We start from the raw sequence: 20,588 nt of genomic DNA on the forward strand, positions 1-20,588 counted from the left end.
CTGACAGCAGGGAAACTCATTAATTTTTAACAGCACTTTATCTAATTTAGTATTTTAACTTTTTATCTGAATTGTTAAACTGAACAAATGTCTTTTTAGTTGAACAATGAGGGCTGCAGGAGTACTGTACCAGACATGTAGCTTTACTAACACACTCATGCATTCAATGGCTTTATTCTTGATCATTTCGAGCATTATTATTACTATGACTTTTAATTTTTTTGATTTTGAAAATCCTACTCAGTTTAAAAAAATTATAATCCAGTCTGATATCAGATCAATGCAATTATAGTATTAAACCCCTTGATTATGGCTTCCAGGATGTCTTATTCAACAATTATTTCCACTATCTACCATATATATTATAAACATTTCTAAAATAACCTAGATTAAAGGAGAATCTGATTAGCTGACAGGTTCTGGACCATGCAATTAACTCAGTAGTAGACACATGTCAGGAACCATTAAGCATATTCTTTTACCACTTAACCATAGGCTTATGAAAACACAGGAAAAGTAGAAGGGAAAATTTTACTGAGATATAGCCTTATTATTTTTAATATACCATTTTCTTGTTTATGTGCAGTGAAACTTAGGCCAAAATTTAAAGGCCGCTTTTTGTTGGAGTCGGGGTCAGTGTACAAATGAGGCTGAGAGCTGCCAGTCTTTTATCTCCATCCACCAGGACACGTGCTTCAGTTCCCTGGTTGAGAAGGAAGAGAGGAGTTGTCAGTCCCTACCTGGGTCAAGAAGCAGGTCCATAAGTCACTGCCTGGGACATAGACTAAAGAGGCTGACCTTATGGTGCATCTTGTAGCCTGTGCTGTTCATAAGATTTAGTACCATACAAAATTCTGATTAAAAAGCTATCACTACAAAAAATCAGTATACTTCATATAAAATGAAGTCAAATTTAGTTAACTGATAGATCTCAAAGTAATTGTAAATAGAGAGTCATCATACTGTGAGGCATTTCTGATGGGATCCTACAGGAATCTGTTCTTGAACAAATGCAATATCAAAATCTTTACCAGTTATCTGTAAGGAAATAAAAAAATCTTTACTGGTAGTTTGCCAGTACTACCAACTTTGGTAGAGTTAATTAGGACATATCTGTTCTACAGAGTGATCTGGATCACATGATCTAGGCTCATTGGAACAACATGTGCTTTAATACAGCTAACTGCAAGGTGGTTCGTCCAGGAACCAAGAATGCAGGTCACACTTATAGGATGGGGACTGTATTTTGGAAATCAGAGACATAAGGGTCATGATGACTAACCAGCCAAATATGCACTACCTGTATGATGCAGTGGCTAAGAAATAAAATGTGATCCATGGGTGGATAAGCAGGGGAATATGAAGTAGAAATATGGAGATGATATTACCACTGTATACTGCGTTAGTTCATAATAGTCCCTCCTGGCCTTAAGATCTATTATGAGTTGAACTTATCTATGAGCAGATCTAATAAGTAAGATGTGTACCAGCCACAATCTTATGTGCACTTGGAGTGGGGGGTTTCAGTTTTTACAACTGGACACTAATTTCCAAAAATGTTGTTAGGGAAATGAACTGAAGGCTTAAATGTGAGTATATACTGTAGTTCTAGGATGAAGCTCTAAAGACACTGAATCTATGTAGGAGTCACAAGAAATCAGCAGCTTGCACTGAATCAGCTTGACAAAACAGAGCCTTTGTAATGGAGAATGAAGGGTGCCTGCTACCTTGGAAAATGACATTTTGACTTCAAAAGATCAAGATTGTTGTTTTTGGTTTTTATTGCATGAATTCATAAAACTCCTGTTCTGATGTTTACAACAGGGCATATTTCTAGCCCACTCATGCTCTTTTAGCACTAATTTAAAGATTCTTAACTTTTACAAGCAAACCTTGTAGGTTTTGTTTTGGTAAGAAGAATGTCAAGACCCAGGGAGTCAAAAATATGGTCATATAAGCAGCTGGCTATTAAATAAAAGACAGGCACAATTTTTAAGTAAAATAACTCAAATTTGGAGCAGTCTTTTTACAGGTAGTAGAAAAAATTATCATCTCTTTTCAATTTCCAGTTGAAAAAAATCTTGAAATAACCTTCGTCAATGTGCACATTTTACTGGACTTGGTATGCTGTAATAATTTTTACATTATATTTTGATTTAAGAAGTGTCTGATAACATGAGCCAAGCACAGCTGTAAGGCTTAATTGACCTCTTTGATTTCCCCCCCCCCTGCTTTTTTTGTTCATTTCACTTCACATAATATATACAGGGATATCTTTTGAAGTATGTATATATACAGGTCGTGAAAAATTTATCTGACATGTTCTACACCAAGAACTATACGTGTTAACCAGAATTAATACATGTGCTGCTACACACCTTTGCCCCCTACCCCATTTCCTAAAGACATGTCCCTGTAATTTAAAGGGAAAAAATAGTTATATGCTGGACAGTGTAGTATATTCAGTTCTAGCACATGGTCAATCAGCGACCTAATACACTTTTTGAAAGGTAATTTATTGCATCTCTTTTGTTTTTATAACCTTTATTTTCCAACCTTCACACCACTTTTTCTTTCTTTTCTGTAATAAATAATGGTTATTTGCAGTGTTGTTGTAGCCCTGTTGGTCCCAGGATATTGGAGAGACAAGGTGGGTGAGGTAATGTCTTTTTATTGAACCAGTTTCTGTTGGTGAAAGACACAATCATTCAAGCTTACACAAAGCTCTTGTTCAGGTCTGGGAAAGGCACTCAAAAGTGTCACAACTAAATACAAGGGTGGAACAGGTAAGGTATTGGCACATGTTGCAAGATGAAAACCACGTGTGATAATGGTGGTCTTTGTCTTTTATCTTTTTTTTTTTTTTTGTATGAGTTCATTCAAAAGTGTAGTGACTGTTCTGTTTCACCCACATAGCTGTCATTTAGTGCATCATATGAGGTGCACCCCATGTTGTGATAGGCATATGTAGGACCCATGGATCTTGAAGGGTATGTTGGGGTGGGTATTGATCATCGTAGCACTGAAGATATGTCTGCAGGTTTTGGATCTGTTGTTCTGGTAGGAGCTGGAGTTGGTGTTTCCTGGTCTGTGGGCAGTTTGCTTCTGACAATGAGCTTAGAGAGGTTGGGGGGGTGCTGTTTGAAGACCAGAAGAGGGGGTTCAGGAAAGACTTCTTGCAAGATGTGGTCTCCACTGAGTATGGGTTGTAACTGTTTAATGATACATACAGGTTCCAGCGTGAGTGGTAGGTGACAACGAGGGGTGTATGGTCTGAGGGTTTTTTTTCCCAAGGGCTTTGGAGCGGAGCCCGGAGCTGGAATGCAGAGCAGTAGGTTTGTGCCCGGAGCTGGAGCGGAGCCAGAGCAGAGCAATTGAAAAATTTGATTGCTCCAAATCTCTGGTATTGAATCAACAATTGAATCAGGTTCTCTGAGTATTTGGGTGGCCCATTGCATATGCCAGGGGTGGCCAAACTGTGGCTTGTGAGCCACATGCAGCTCTTTTACCATTAAAGTGCGGCTTGCGGAGCCCCCTACACCGTCCTCCCATTCTCCACCTACCAGACTGGAGGGGTGGGGGGGAGAGCTTGTGACCTCTGCCATGCAGCGGGGTGGTGGGATAGGGGGATCTGCCCAGCGGGAAGTGGGGGTCTCAGGGCTTCAGCCCAGTTGGGCACACCTGCTGGGGCTTGGGGCTTTAGCAGGAGCAGGGCTGAAACCTCAAGCCTGTCAGGCATCTCCCACAGGGCTGAAGCCCGAGCCCTGGCAAGTGTGCCCTAGCTCTCAAACTTCTGAAAATTGTTGTATGCAAGTCGGAGGGTCAGTAAATTTGGCCACTCCTGGCATATGCAATCTCCTCCTTCAGTGGAGTGTCTTTGTTTGGTGAAGTCAGCTTTAATTGTGTAAAGGGGTGTAACCCAGATTTTCTCCTCAGCCGATGTTCTGCGGTGTCTGAGTGCCTGTCTGTAGATCTGTATCAGAGGGGTAGCCCTGTTAGTCTGAATCTGTAAAAAGCAACAGAGGGTCCTGTGTTAGTCTCAAAAGTGCCACAGGACCCTTTGTTGCTTTTCTGTCTGTAGATAACAGATTTCTTGATGTGTTTGGGGTGGTTACTAGATCTGTGAAGTAAGTGTGGTGATCCATAACTATATAGGTGTTAACTGCCCGCTTCACCTTGAATGGTCGCTCCTTATCTGTTCCACCCTTCTATTTAGTGTGACACTCTGAATACATTTACCTGACCTGAAGAACAGCTCTGTGAAGCTTGAAAGCTTATATCTTTCACTTACAGAAGTTTAGTCAATAAGGCTATGTTTACAACTAGCACTTTTGTTGGTAAAACTTTTGTCGGTCAGGGGTGTGAAAAAACACACCCTGACTGACCTAAGTTACATCAACAGAAGCCTCGATGTGGATAGTGCCATGTCGGTGGGAGACGCTCTCCCGCTTACGTAGCTGTCGCTGCTCGTTGCAGGTGGTTTAATTATGCTGATGAGAGCTCTCTCCCATCTGCAAAGAGCGGCTAGACGGGAGACCTTGTAGTACTGCAGCTGCATTGGTACAGATGTGCCGCTGTAAGGTCTCGAGTGTAGATGTAGCCTAAAAAATATTACCTCACCCACTTTGTCTCTCTAATAAATAAAGGTGTATTTTTTTCTGCTATGTTTTCAGGGCCTGTTCACTCTTTTTTCTTTCTCCCTCTACTGTCATATTGCTCTTTCTCTTCATTGTGTTCTCTGCATCCCCTTATATCTTATCTCTCTTCCCTTCTTTCCTCATGTCTCCCATCAGTCTCTCTCCCATCCTCATAACCCATACACACACCTGCATCAACTCTCTCAACCACCCCCTTAGAAATACATAAGGGTTGGAAATATATCAGACATCTAAAACTCAGAAGACTAAACCTACTAGTTAAGACTGATAAAAGCGTAGGGGGATCCAGGAGCAACATTTAACTAAGAAGCCAATCTCCGCCACTTCCCAGTTGAGGGAATTCCTACCTAAGACTCCATGGGTTCTGAGAGGGAGAAGTAGTCTCTATCTACCTCCTCCCACACAAGAGCCTTCTGGCTGCAGCCCAGGTGGGATGTTTCTGCTAGTCCTGACTGCTGCAGCTTTGGCGGGCATTTCTATTGCTTTTCTCCTGGCTCCTGCAAGGAGTGTCTCCAGTATTCAACCTCTCCCCCAGCGCCTCTATTTGAACTCCTCCACTGTGAAAAGCTCAGTGCCAGCCTCTGCAGCAACAGAATGAAATTTACCCGACCTGATTCTTCCCAATTTCACTGCTGCCAGTTGGGTTCCCATTAGCAGTAGTGAAAACTGGCAATATACTGGTTAGTTTTCTTTCTCCTGCAACTTGTGAAACCTCTGACTAGCAGCAGAGATATTGTAGATTTCTGTCTGAAAATTAAGGAAGACAGCAGTACTCACTTCCAGTTCATATTTGGAAGGTTATCTTTGCAACTGTAAGGGCTAGAAATTTGAGTTTGTTGGGGCTTTATTTTGTTTTTGTTTTAAATAAAAGCTTGGATTCTGAAGAAATGAAGGCACTTACTTGGGAAAACTTGCTACTTACCACAGACTTTTCAAGCACTGTATATATAGCTTTGGTTTTTTAATCTCATGTTAATCTCTAATTCTGACATCTGTCCCCCTGGAGAAAATATATGAAAGGCATTTCTGTGAGTTTGATATTCTTAGGGAAGTGAAATTTGAACTTTCTATCTGACTCTGTTTTGGAGAGAGAAAGCCAAGAAAGTAGCAGGAAAATCTTTGAAAAATATATAAGGACATTTTTAAACCCCTATGTTTCTGAAATTCTTTGTGCCCACATTTTTCAGAAAAGTGATACTGTGTAACAAGTTGAAATTCCTGGGGGATTGGTTTTGGTGAAGTTGGGAGTGGGTTAAAAATTGGGTTTATATTTGGAAGCTAGTTTCAACCTTCGTTAGGAAAGTATTGGCAATCCTCCTTAATAATAAAAATAAGAATATCAGTTCTGTGTGGAATAAATGTATAATTTAGTTCTAAACCAAGAGAGAAGTCGAGAGGCATGATTATTTGTGACTGCCAAATGGTTGACATTTCTGTACATCTGAAAAACTTACTATATCTCAGTAAGAGAGAGCTTGTTTACAGAACCCAAAAGGGGTGCCATGGCCTTTTAAAAATTCTTTTCATTAAGTAGCATATTTGTCATGAACCTAGGTGGCTGCTATTATGTTCTTTAACTAAAAGTATTTTTAGTAAAATTTATATTAATCAACAGCTCCTGAAGCTAAAAAATATGCAAGCTTATTGCTGTTTGAGTAGAACAAAGGTAACGTGTGAGAAAGTTTTGGAAATTTCCATAGAGACAAAAAGTAAATCCAAAATGAAAAAGATTTTTCTAATAACTCAGCTGGATACTAAAGCTTTGCCAGCTTTCAGGGGAGCCTCCTGCCTTCAAGTTTTAGTCCATGAAGAAAGTAAGATTGACATCTCCTTTATATAAAACAGTGGGTTCAGGAGACAGACAAGCAGAGTGATTTTTCCATCATTCCAAGAAGAGGGAAATATGCAGAAATTGGAAAAGATTTTTCTTTAATCTTTTGGAGAATTCAGATGTTCTTGATCTTTGATGTTATTAATGCAAAAAGTATGGACAATTTTTTACCATTTCCCTATAAAGTAATGAATAATGACTCTTAATCTTGTGAGGCTACCAGTACTATGTCATAGTAATTGTCAGTATATTTGTTGGAAAAATATGTTCGTATCTACCATTTCAATATTTCAGATGGAAATTGACACAGCCCTGAGTGATTTGGAGGCAGCTGATTTTGCAGAGCTGGTAAGGAGCATGTTTTTATAGAGCAGGCGATTTGTGCTGTTCACATTCAGTAGTTTGAAAAAATCTTGGATCAAAGCCCATTAGTTTTCTTAACCAACTGAAAGTCAAAGCAAGCTATGTCACAATGGTGTAACAGTCATCCATATTTTTTCTTGATTTGTAGTAAAAGTTTAAAGAACTTTCCTTTTTTACTTCATGAATTTCTCTCTGTAGTTACACCAGTAACTATAGGGACACTGAGTGGAAACTAGTTCTGATATAATTGCAAGCTTGACTGATGCTTAGCTCAGCTAAAAAGCCATTCTTTGCTACAACAGGGATATTTTCTTTTTCAGTTAATAGTAAAAATCAACTTTTTCTCTTTCTTTCAAGTAGTTATGGATAGTCCTTAAAATTGATGTACAGCATTAAGAACAAAACTCATCAATCTTAAGAAAGCAACTAACTGTCTCAATAACAGAAAGGCTAGAAGACTATGTGGTGTAATATAAGACATTGTTCTTCCCACATTTTTGTTAACACTTAATGATGTAAGCCTAATACTTGTTCGAGAATTATGATAAATGATGATATAATATATCATTGGCATAAAAGTGTGTGTGTACGGAACTGGCTACTTTTCTCTACACAGTACAATTATACACATTCACAGTTTTCAAGAATTTTTATCTTGGAACAAACTTGAAAGAAGCAAGTCATTCAAGCATCGTTTTTTGTATGTTTTTTACTACATATCAAATGGTGAGAGATAAATATGTTTATACTTATGAAAGTTTTCTCCTCAGTATGAAAGTCCCTCTTAAAGTTTCTTCTGAAGCAAGAATTTATTTAAAAATGAAGTTATAGATGGATCTGTTATGTCCACATGTAAAGAAAATATTACTGAATATATGTACCACTGAACATTTTGAGGGTTTTGTCTTTTTTTTAAACTAATAAAATGTCTGGGACTGTAAATACAAGGCAGATGGATGTCTATAGTCCCACTTCTTGTTAAACTTTACTATTTGTGTCTAATAGGAACCAAACCATTTGTTTCCTAAATAAAATTATTTCCTAATGATTATTAAAAATTATATTTATAAATATTGTTTTATTAAGCAGAGCTATATGTATCTACTACATTTAAAATTTAAGCTGCCCACTTGAGATCTGTGTTGTGAGAGCTTTTGTCGATTAAATTAAAAGGTAAACGAATGAGTTAATGTTGGGTAACGTATTTCCGGGTATTCTGAAAAGGGACTGGTATGTCTTCCTAGATTTGCTATACGAGGTCCCTCTGGTGGCAAGAGCTATGCAACAGCTAGCTGCCTGTTATGACCTATGAAACTTAGAGAACCCTATAAAAAAGCCATCTGCTTTATAGATTAGAACTGAGTAGGAAATCTGAGTACCCGTTATGCTGTGCTGGAAATAACTATAAAAATGACTCTGCAGTGACTTGAAAACCAACAATAAAATCTAAGTGTCATATTTTATTTAGGTTTCAGAGTAGCAGCCGTGTTAGTCTGTATCCGCAAAAAGAAGAACAGGAGTACTTGTGGCACCTTAGAGACTAACAAATTTATTAGAGCATAAGCTTTCGTGGACTACAGCCCACTTCTTCGGATGCATATTTTATTTAGCTGTTTGTTCTAACTTCACCTCTCTGATGCTCAGCTGATAATAAATTAGTATTTAAAGAAGGCACTCTGAAAAATTGAAATATTAAATAACACTGACTGTCATTTATTGGAATTAGTTTCACTTGCCTTCACTCAGTCATGTAACAATCAAGAGTTATAAATGTACTATATTTTTGTTTGCAGTCTGAAGATTACTATGACATGAGACGGTTGTATATGATTCTGGGCTCTTGTCTCTTCTATAAGGTGAGACTGTTTGAGTAAAGCATGGAGTTTTGAAAAATGCCCCAAGCGGAAGCATAAGCCAAGCATGAATTCCACTTGCCTGAGTTTGACAAATATGAACAATGTGTGGTCATTTTGTCTGTTTAACACTTCTTACAGGCATAATTGAACTCACAGAATAGAACAAAACCATTTACTTCACAGATGCAAATAAAATATTTAAAATCTTAAAACAATTCTTACTGTATGATATGTAGCACCAAAATATCTTTATGAAACCAGTCTTGCAAAATGTGGTGTGTGTGAAGAGATGAATGAAGAGGTACAGTAGTCAGTGATGAATTACCATATTAATTGAGAAGAGAATTATTGTGAGGTATTCTGATAGCATTGTTCTTTGCCCATCCCTGTCACTAACTGAAGGCCTCTGATTGTAACTGTTATCCCAGATAGATAAGACTTGAAAAACTGAATCAATAACTTTCTTTCAGCTTGGCCTCTCTGGTATTTGTAAACATATTATTTATTGAGCATTGTCAGTATATTCAGAACCATTCAAAACAAAGAGTAATATACAACTCCTGCTTTACAGAGCTTATGTTCTAAGGTCTCAGTCATCCAGTCCTTACTTATGCAGGTAGTCCCATGGATTAGGTCTACTCACATGACTAAGGTACAAGGATAAGGCCTGTCTACACTGAGATTGGTGTAACAGTGCAATGACAGCAAAATGCTAGCAATAATGGAAACTCTAGTGCAGACAATCCACAGGCATTTTTACCATCGTGTCATCTAGACCTGCTCTAGAAAAACTCATGCAGCTGGTCTCCTGTGTGTGTGTTTTTTAATGTAAGGTGAAAAATCAAAAGAGGTACAGAAGGGGCAGTGTAAGCAGAAAAGTTCGCCTGCCAACAAATCTCAATTCTGTTTTGGGTGAGAAGTTAGTGACCATTCAAACTCCAGTCCCAATCTTATGAGGTGTTGGGCACCTAGGAGTTGAGATATTTAGTACCTTGCAGGAAGTGCTCAGCAGCTAGCAGAATAAAGTCTTCAGGCAGCAATTCTTTTAAGCTGTTGTTCAATCTAAAGGAAAATATAGCAGGACTTAATTAATGCTATGTAATTTTTATGATGAACAATTATGAGGGTCATGTTTTAAATCCTTGTTTTGGTATATTCAGTCCTTGTCCTTGTCTGGGAAACATATTAATTCCAGTCAAAGAGCTAGTGTTTTGTGGTAGTTACACAGGGGACTGGGAATTAAAATGTTTTTGTTAATTACTGATTCTGCAACTAGGTGTTTGGCAAGCCACTTAACTTCTGTACACCTCAGTTTTACACCTCTGTAAAACTGGAATCATAACTTGCAGGAGTGTTGCTTGCTTGTTTGTTTTTGTTTTATCATAGCACCTAAAAACCCCAGTCATGGACCAGGATCCCATTGTGCTAGGTACTATACACACACAATACAAAAAGATAGTCCCCACTACCTGCCCCAAAGAGCTCATGATTTTAATATGTAAAACACTGAGATCTTTAGATTAAAGACACTATAAAGTGAAAAGTATTGTTATTTTTATTGAATGTGCCTTTTTTTTGTGCTTTAATTAAGGGCTATTTGATTGGCAATCACTTACCAAAGGAGGATCTTATTGATATAGCTTTATATAGTCGACACTATTGCCTGTTACCCTTGGCAGCAGAACAGAGGATTGGTCAGTTAGTGATATGGCGAGAAGTATTTCCACATCATCACCTCCAATCAAGTGAAGCTTCAGGTGTTACAGGATACAGGGAGCCTAAAGCAAGATACTTTTTACTAATAGTTGGTTTGGTAAGTTATAATTTCCAGAGCACCCATGGTTATGATTGTCAGTTCTGCTGTTGCCTTTATGTTGTTAAATGTGATTACATATTTCCAATACTAAGCATACACTGATCTCATCATTTAAAAAAACATCCTTACTGCAGCTGTGGCTTGGTGTAGAATTTTTCAGCTGGGGAATAAAATTATGATTGATATTCATAAATCTTATAAAATTAAGCATAAATACAAATTTTCATAGTTTTGATGCTCTTTTGTTCATTTCAGCTGAAATTTTTACTTTTATAATCTGACATTTGTCAGATATTTCATACATTTTGAGCAGAAATTGTTTTTAAAATAACCAGCAAATAACTACTTAAGAGGCAGTTTCTCATATGCACAGTAATTTATTTTTCATAACTTGTGATTAAATAAACATTCACTTGCATGAGGATTGTAATAGGGCAAAAAAAAAAAAAACCCTAAGGAATGATTTTGACATAAAGTGGCTCGTGTTGGAGGGCAGGGGATGTGTCCAGTTTTGCAAATCTTTGTAATTTGCTGAGGTACCATATTAGATTTGATAAGGAGTACAATATAGAATGGATTCTACAATATGCAGTATTTTAAATCAAAGATGAATCTTTTTATACCCATTTGTTTTACAGAGACACTTTATGCTGTGTGTTTTGCTGGAGACAGGGGGCTGCACCTCCAAACCCATTGGGAATCCGGGACCAGATTGTATATACGTTGATCAGGTCAAAGCAACTATACTTCAGTTGGAAGGAATAGATTCCAGCATAGAGGAAAGATTAGAATCTCCTGCCATTCCATGTCTGTCTTGTGCTGACTGGTTCCTTCCTGCATCACGTGACAAACTGGAAAGCTTTACAACCCCACCCATCCTCAGTAAACTGCAAAATACTACCAAAATCGCAACCTCTCCAGCAAGCAAGAGAACACTCTTCACTGACTCCTCCTTAAGGACACGTAAGCCCAGTCCCTCAAGGAGCAGTGGAGGATCTGACAATGGCAGTGAAGGTCCTGAAGAAGGTGGAGGCCTTAACCTACTTGCTACAGTAGATCAGGTCCGAAAGCACGAACTAAAAGAATCCCAAGGTTTTGGCGGGTCTGAGGGAAGTGGTAGCTTGTTCAAGGTATTATTGTTATTAAAATGTATTATTTATTAAACTGTTTAACTTTTGAAGGTAGGTACAGCCAAGGGAATGTTCAGAAATTAATCAATACTATTCTGGATGTTTGCCTCTTTTCTTATGGTAAATGTTTTAATAAATGTGAGGCAGACTGATCTTCACTGAGAAAAAACAGCAGCTACACTGCAAGCCTTTTAGTGGTATGGCTGTAGTGGCACAGCTGTGTCGCTAAAACGTGCATAGTGTAGACATAGCCTAAGAAATGTGCGGTAAGGTTGCGGATTCTAGTTGCATTCTGTGACCACGGAGATAGCTATGAAAAAATTAACAAAAACGGATGCATTTCACTCATTCATTGGGAATTATTTTTCTGTATAAATGGAAACAGGATAATTCTTTATATTTGTTTATAAATTATGCTTGATTATTTTAAAGCTAGTTTAGTGCTATAATTATGTATTTATTTGTTTTGGATTTATATCATTCAACTCCTGGTGCTTAAGAAGTCAGTATTGGTTTTGCTGTGTTTCATTAGGATAATTTCAGTTCTTAACTAAAACTATCAATGAGACTACTCATATGTATAAAGTTAGTCAGCTGCTTAAGCACACTGAAGTCAGCTGAAAGACTCTCCTTGTCTTCAGTGAGCTTTGGATTAGGACCACAACTAGCACCTGTTTCTTTCATCTAGATCATCATCGCTTCTAAATATTTGGCCTTCTGATGACTAAATTGGGCACAGCTGTGTTGAAAACTACAAAAGTAATTGGAGAATTTTTCCAAAGATTATAAAAGCATAAGCAATATTGGCCAAGGAAACTTGGTATACATTGAACATTGCTACCAGTTTGTTTTAGCCTGAAATAGACTTTACACTATAAAATACATTCTAAAAATTGCTGAAACTATTTAATTTTTTTTTAATACTTCCATTTTAAATAAATGATGTCATTGGCTGGATTTTGGTCTTTGATTAGATGTCCTTATTCTGTTAGTTTACTGTGCCATTTGTTTTTTAGGTCACTAAAAAGAAACATACCCTTCCAAATCCTTTTCATTTAGGAAACCTGAAAAAGAATCTTTCAGAGAAAGATACAGAACTCTATAATGCTGTCAAGTAAGAGATTATTGGTTTCGTTAAATATTTTATTTTTCAGACACCAAAATTCACCATTTTTGTCCAAAGGCATATGCAAATCACCAAAGGTTCTGAGTAAGGCTACAATTTTGTCATGGACATTTTTAGTAAAAGTCAGGGACAGGTCATGGGCAATGACCAGAAATTCACAGAAGCCTTGACCTGTCCCTGACTTTTACTGAAAACATCCCTGACAAAATGGGGAGAAAGGAGGGTCCAGCACCCTGCCCCACTGCATGCAGCGGCAGGGAGTTGAGAGGGACCCCTGACCACCAGGCTAGGAGCTGGGGTGGGGGGTGGTCCCCTGCTGCCTAGCAGGGCTGGGAGCTGGAGAGAGGGTTCCCCCACTGCCTGTGACGACTGGGAACTGTGGATCCCCTGCCACCCAGTAGGGATGGGATCTGCGGGGTCCCCACAGCTGCCGCCAGTTGGAAAGCTCTGGGGGATCCCCCACTGCCCTGCAGGGCTGGGAGCTGTGGGGGGGGCATCATAGTGGCTGGGATCCATGGGGTGTACCCCACTGCTGCGGCGGCCGGGCTGCTGTGGAGCCCCAATGTCATGACGATTGCAGAAAGTCACAGAATCCGTGATTTCTGCAACCTCCATGACATACTTGTAGCCTTAGTTCTGCGTAGTTGACTTAATTTGAGCTCGTAACACCAGCCAAAAGTTTCCAATGCAAGGCTTCTGCAAAAGCAAAGTATCTGTGTCACAAACAGAGGAGACACAGTCACTGTGGTCAAGCAGGAAAACAGTTGGAGTTTTTTTTTACATTATTGTATACCCAGTTTTCCTTACTCCCTACAATATATCTAAATGATGAACACTCTCACTCCCACAATGCATTATTCTGAACACCACACATAGAGAGATAAGACACTAGGAATGTATTTTAACTAGGCTGCAACTTTATTAACATATCTGAGAAATTACCTGGCAATAATTTATCTAGTGCTGGTTGTTCTTCCTTCTGTAATTCCTGCCATCTTGGGGAAGGCTGCCCTAACCACTCCCTTCCACACCTTTAAACTGGTCCCAACACCATTGCTGTGACCCCACTGCCCTCCCCTCATCTGAGGATTAAGGGTATGGGAGAAGAGGTGTTGCCCCTACCAGACATTAGGCTCTGCAGCCCAGCTCCCCACCTTCTTTAGGTGATACCCTCCCCTAATCCTGCTGCACCCTTCAATCCAGCCAGTGAGCTAGGAAGCTCCCCTTATCCCTCCACACTCCTGCTCCTCAAACTGACAAGGAAACTGAGCTCAATACCCATTGTTATGCTACCTCTTTGGAGTAGGACAGTAACTCCCAGTTACCTCCATGATCACTTTTAAAATAATCGGTGTTAATAGTTTTAATTAGAAGGAAATGTATCTTGAGTAGCAACAGGAAAATTTTGACAATGTCTGGTTCCATTCTCATACCATGTTACCACCAACAGAAAGCAATAAAGTGTAAGAGAGTATGTTGTCTAGCCAAAGTTTCATTCAAAATCACTTATTCTCTAATTTTTGAAGGTTGACATCTGGTCCTGAGAACACCCTCTTCCACTATATTTCTTTAGAAACAATGCAAGGAATCTTTATTACTCCTACACACAAAGAAGTACAACAGCTCAGTGGATCCATCCATCCTCAGCTAATCAAGAATTTTCATCGTTGCTGTCTTTCAATTCGCTCCATTTTCCAGCAGGCTGTGATGAAAGAAGTAAGAAACGTTGTCTAATACAATTGTTTTCTTGTACCTTTTTGTACTTTTTTTTATACTTTTTGTACTTTGTACTTTTTCTTTACTTAAATCTCCTAGTTAATATTTTCAAGACTACTATCACTTCAGCATTTAAATAGTCCCCCAGTAGAAGATTCTTTGTGAGCGTTCTTTTTAATTTACTAAGTGTTTTACTTATATGTACAGACCGCCTCTTTGACAGGCAGTCCAACCAAACATGCATGTCAAAAGAGCTTCACCTCCCCAAGACAGTGCTCTGAGAATCAGAGAATTAGATTGCTTTGTGGGATGTGGTGTTATGACTCCTGTACTGTCCATAATTTAGTAAAGAGTTTCACAGAAGGCCTCTAGGAGAGAATGGCAAGAGAGGAACTAAAATCATTTACCCTCTCCTGCCTTCTACAAAAACATTTTTTTTGTTGTTAATTTAGTCCTTTTGAAATATGCTAGCTTGACAACACAGGAGATTTAAGTTCTCTGTTTCTTCGCAGAAAGTGTATAGCATGTGCAGTGACGGTTTAAGCTCCTCTCTCCCCCCCGCCCTGCCACTGCGTTTCAACCCTGATCTGAAGAGACTATCTCTGAAGGTGAGAGGGTAGCTCATTCGCAGTCTCTTTGGCCTCCCTGCTAAAACTGCCAACAAATTGGCCAGCCATTAATGTTTGTAATGGTAGGTTTTTTAATGTGGACATCTGTCCAGTAAAAAACACATTGCAACTACCAGCTCCTTTCAAGCATGTTGCCAAGTAATCTCTTCTAGGGGTATATCTACACTAGTAGGGTTACCATTCGTCCGGATTTACCCGGACATGTCCTCCTTTTTGTGCTAAAAATAGCGTCCGGGGGGGGGAATTTGTAAAGCACTCTAAATGTCCGGGATTTCCCCCCTCCCCCGGCAGAGCAGAGCGAGCAGCTGGGAGGGCTGCAGGAAAGTCCCGGGCTGGACTCCAGAGCAGCTGTAGAGGAGCCGGATCCGCCCTGCATTCTGAGCCGGCAACTCTCCCCTGCAGCCCGGTCCAGCAGCACTGTGCAGGGCCAGGGACCGGGTTTTGTTGTGCTGGGGAGCGCAGCCACGTGTCCGGCTGGCACAGACCCCAACACCCTGTTCTGAGCAGCAGGGTAAGGGGGGCAGGAAGGTTCTGGAGGGGGCAGTCAAGAAACGGGGGGGGGCTTTTTGGGGGGAGTGGAGAAAGTTTTGGGCAGTCAGGGTACAGGTAGGGGGTAGGGTCCTGGGGGGCAGTTGTGGGGGGTCTTAGGAGGGGGCAGTTAGGGGACAAGGAACAGGGAGTCTTAGGTAGGGGGTGGGGTTCTGGAGGGCAGTTAGGAGCAGGGGTCCCAGGAGGGGGCAGTCAGGGGACAAGGAGCGGGGGGGTGGGGAGCTGGGAGTTCTGGGGGGGAGCTGTCAGGGGGCAGGAGTGGGGAGAGGGATCGGAGCAGTCAGGGGACAGGGAGCAGAGGGGTTTAGATGGGTTGGGAGTTCTGGGGGGGGGCTGTCAGGGGGCAGGAGTGCGGAGAGGGATCAGAGCAGTCAGGGGACAGGGAGCAGAGGGGTTTAGATGGGTCGGGGTTCTGGGGGGGGCTGTCAGGGGGTGGGGAGTGGTTGGATGGGGCGTGGGAGTCCCAGGGGTCTGTCTGGGGGTGGGGGTGTGGATAAGGGTTGGGGCAGTCAGGGGACAAGAGGCAGGGAGGCTTAGATAGGGAGTGGAGTCCTGGGGGGCAGTTAGGGGCAGGGGTCCCAGGAGGGGGCAGTCAGGGGACAAGGAACGGGGGGAGGGTTGGGGGTTCTGGGGGGGTGGGAAGTGGGAGGGGCAGGGGCGGGGCTTGGGCGGGGCTCCTCCCGTCCTCTTTTTTGCTTGCTGAAATATGGTAACCCTATACACTAGGAAATTAGGTCGAATTTATAGAATTCAATCTTTAGAAAGCGATTTTCTACAGTCGATTGTGTATGTCCCCAATAAGCGCAGTAGGTCGGCGGAGTGCGTTCTCAGTACCGTAACTAGCATCGACTCATGGAGTGGTGCACTGTGGGTAGCTGTCCCACAGTCCCCACTGCACACTGGAATTCTGGGTTAAGCTCCCAATGCCTGATGGGGCAAAAACTTTTTCACCGGTGGTGTGACGTTATTGACATAAACTGGGACCGTATAGATCATTGTTGCAATTAAGGTCCATTAAGGACCATCAGCTATACAATGGACCCATTGAGAGAAGGCAGATACGCCTTGTAACTCAGCATAGTATGCAGGGACTTGCCCATGTGACTCCAGACTCCATTTTGCTGTAATTTTCCATAGTAAGAACAAAGAGGTGTTCTTACACCTGGAAAAGACTATATAAGGCTGATGCCTCATCTCCATCTTGTCTTCAATCCTGCTTCATACCTCTGGAGGAACGTTGCTACAAGCTGAAGCTTTGAACAGAGGACTGAGGACCCATCCCAGCTGGGGATGTATTCCAGAGACTTGATTTGAACCTGCAGTTTATTCCATTGCTGCTGCAAGCCTGAACCAAGAACTGTGCCATTACTGTATGTAATTGATTCCATTTAACCAATTCTAACTCTCATCTCTATCTTTTTCCTTTTATAAATAAACCTTTAGATTTTAGATTCTGAAGGATTGGCAACAGCGTGATTTGTGGGAAAGATCTGATTTGTATATTGACCTGGGTCTGGGGCTTGGTCCTTTGGGATCAGGAGAACCTTTTTCGGTTACTTGGGTACTGGTTTTCATAACCATTTGTCCCCGTACGAGTGGCACTGGTGGTTATACCGGGAAACTGGAGTGTCTAAGGAGATTGCTTGAGAGACTTGCGGTTAGCCAGTGGGGTGAGACCGAAGTTCCCTTAGTCTGGCTGGTTTGGTTTGCCTTAGAGGTGGAAAACACCCCAGCCTTGGGCTGCAACTGCCCTGTTTAAGCAATTTGTCCTGAGTTGGCGCTCTCAGTTGGGTTCCGCCAGAACCGCATTGTCACAGGTGGTTTTGGGTACACGTCGTCAGATTCCCCTCCCTTTCTCCTTCCCTCCTAGAAAGCAACGACAAACAATCTTTTCGCGCCTTTTTTCCTGGCATACCTGTGCAGACACCATAGCACAGCAAGCATGGAGCCCGCTCAGCTCACCACTGCTGTTGTGAGCATTGTAGACACCTGACACATTATCCTGCAGTATGTGCAGAACCTGGCTATGAAACGCCAGCACGAGGACGACTGTGAGGAGGACATGGACACAGACATTCCTGAAAGCACGGGATGTTGCAATTGGGACAGCATGGCGACAGTGGGGCAAGCTGATACAATGGAACGCCGATTCTGGCCCGGCAAACAAGCACAGACTGGTGAGACCGCATAGTGTTGCAGATATGGGATGATTCCCAGTGGCTGCGCAACTTTCACATGTGGAACTGTGTGAGTTGCTTTCCCCTGCCCTGAAGCGCAGGAGTACCAAGATCAGACCTGTCCTGACAGTTAAGAAGCGGGTGGCGATAGCCCTGTGGAAGCTTGCAACGCTTAACTGCTACCAGTCAGTCAGGAATCAATTCGGAGAGGGAAAATCTACCGTGGGGGCTGCTGTGATCTAAGTAGCCAATGGAATCACTAACCTTCTGCTATCAAGGGTAGAGACTCTGGGAAATGTGCAGGTGATAGTGGATGGCTTTGCTGCAATGAGTTTCCGTAACTGTGGTGGGGGGATAGACGGAATGCATATCATCCCTATCTTGGCACCAGACAACCTTGCCAACCAGTACGTAAACCACAAGGGTACTTCTCAATGATGCTGCAAGCACTGGTGGATCACAAAGGACATTCCACTGACATCAACGTGGAATGGCCAGGAAAGGTGCATGACACTCGCATCTTTAGGAACTCCGGGCTGTTTGAACAGCTGTGTGCATATGGGCCTCGTCCACTTGAGACACTGTCTCTCTGCCATGTGAAATCATGGCAATTGTGATTATCTGAGTCACTTCAAGCTTTATCTGGGTGGAATCTGGTGCCAGGGTGTTTTTTAGCAAGGGATCCTTGGTTGTGAAAATCACATGAGGTCTTAAGTCATCAGAATTTGTACTTTGTGACTATCAGGATAAGCTGCAAAACATTCCTGTTCTCCCAGTCTTTTTTCTGGTAGTGGTGGATTAGTGGGAAGTTTGGATGGTGAGTCATGGAGAAGATCAGTGTTCTAGCAGATTTAGGGTTGCCAACTGTTTAATCACGCAAACCTAAACACCCTTGCCACGCCCCTTCTGTGAGGCCCCACTCCCCTCACTCCATCCCCCCTTCCTCCGTTGCTCGTTCTTCCCCACCCTCATTCACTTTCACCGGGCTGGGGCGGGGGTTGGGGGTGCAGAAGGGAGTGTGGGCTCTCTTCTGGGGGGTGGGGCCAAGGGGTTCGGAATGTGGGAGGGGGCTCCAGGCTGTGCCTGGGGCAGGGGATTGGGGTGCAGGAGTGGGTGCAGGGTGCAAGCTCTGGGAGGGAGTATGGGTGCTGGAGGGGGCTGGGGTTTGGGAGGGGTGTGACGGGTGCAGGTTTTGGGAGGGAGTTTGGGTGCAGGAGGGAGCTCCGGGCTGGGGTAGAGGGTTGGGGTGCAGGTTCCGGCTGGGAGGCACTTACATTGGGCGGCTCCAAGGCAGCAGTGCAGCGGGGCTAAGGCAGGCTCCCTGCCTGCTCTGGCCCCGCGCCACTCCCAGAAGCAGCTGGCTCATCCCTGCGGCCCCTGGTGTGGAGGAGGCTCTGTGCACGCCAGTGCCCACAAGTTCCGCCCCTGCAGTTCTCATTGGGCGCAGTTCCTGTAGGAACGAGCCACCCACTTCTGGGAGCAGCACAGTTCCAGGGCAAGGAGGAAGCCTGCCTTAGCCCCACTGTGCCACCAGACTTTCAGTGCCTAAAATCTCCCGGTTTGGCTTCAGTAACCTCAGAGATAGGGCGTAATTCCGGGAGACTCCCAGTGAAACCGGGAGGGTTGGCAAGCCTAGGCAGGTTTTTGAGGATATTAAGTTTTAAGAATTTCTGAAACCTGGGTATACTTAGTATTTGATCGAAAATTTGTTTTACTTACAGCTGCTGTTTAATCACAGTTAACTCACACGATTAACTCAAAAAAATTAATCATGATTAAAAAAATTAATCGCGATTAATTACACTTTTAATTGCACTGTTAAACAATAGAATACCAATTGCAATTTATTAAATATTTTGGGTGCTTTTTTACATTTTCAAATATACTGATTTCAGTTACAACACAGAATACAAAGGGTACAGTGCTCTCTTTATATGATTATTTTTATTACAGATATTTGCACTGTAAAAATGACAAAGAAATAGTATTTTTCAGTTCACCTCATACAAGTACTGAAGTGCAATCTCTATATCGTGCATGTGCAACTTGCAAATGTAGTTGTTGTGGCTTTTTTTTTTTACATAACTGCACTCAAACAATAAAAGTAAAACTTTAGAGCTTACAAGTCCACTCAGTTCTACTTCTTGTTCAGCCAATCACTAAGACAAACAATCACTAAAACATTTACTACTGCCCGCTTCTTATTTACAATGTCACCTGAAAGTGAGAACAGGCATTTGCACTGCATTTTTGTAGCTGGCACTGCAAGGTATTTATGTGCCAGATATACTAAACATTTGTGTGCCCCTTCATGCTTCGGCCACCATTCCAGAGGACATGCTTCCATGCTGATGACACTAGTTTTAAAAAAAAAAAAATGCGTTAATTAAATTTGTAATTGAACTACAGTACTTGTATGAGGTAAATTGAAAAATACTAATTCTTTTGTTTTTTACAGTGCAAATATTTGTAATAAAAATAAATATAAAGTGAGCACTGTACACTTTGTGTTTTGTGTTGTAATTGAAATTAGTATATTGGAAAATTTAGTAAACATCCAAAACTATTTAAAATAAATGACATTCTGTTCTTCTTTAACAATTCGTTTTTTTAATCGCTTGACAGTCTTAGTTTTACTTTGTGTGTAATTCACCAAGATGCGAAATAATAGTAGATGCACACCAGAAAAACTAAATAAATGAATGTCACATCTTTAGAGACTTGGATTATAAATAGA

General features: G+C 41.6%; 1 protein-coding gene across 10 annotated transcripts in view; it reads left to right on the forward strand.

Moving 5' to 3' along the window:
• INTU (inturned planar cell polarity protein) overlaps positions 1–20,588 on the forward strand; it is a 113,967-nt gene that overhangs the window by 86,148 nt on the left and 7,231 nt on the right. For 5 of the 10 annotated variants that reach the window (XM_065597674.1, XM_065597673.1, XM_065597672.1 and 2 more), the window contains 7 exons: positions 6,784–6,837; positions 8,646–8,708; positions 10,300–10,521; positions 11,163–11,654; positions 12,671–12,768; positions 14,307–14,496; positions 15,009–15,104. In XM_065597674.1, coding sequence (XP_065453746.1) covers positions 6,784–6,837; positions 8,646–8,708; positions 10,300–10,521; positions 11,163–11,654; positions 12,671–12,768; positions 14,307–14,496; positions 15,009–15,104 — 1,215 coding nt within the window. Of the gene's footprint in view, positions 1–6,783; positions 6,838–8,645; positions 8,709–10,299; positions 10,522–11,162; positions 11,655–12,670; positions 12,769–14,306; positions 14,497–15,008; positions 15,105–16,811; positions 17,045–20,588 lie in introns of all 10 variants that reach the window. The other 5 variants (XM_024110370.3, XM_065597677.1, XM_005282768.5 and 2 more) reach the window with 3 other exon arrangements.

The sequence above is a fragment of the Chrysemys picta genome, chromosome 5, assembly GCF_011386835.1.
Source record: "Chrysemys picta bellii isolate R12L10 chromosome 5, ASM1138683v2, whole genome shotgun sequence".
Taxonomy (NCBI): domain Eukaryota; kingdom Metazoa; phylum Chordata; order Testudines; family Emydidae; genus Chrysemys; species Chrysemys picta.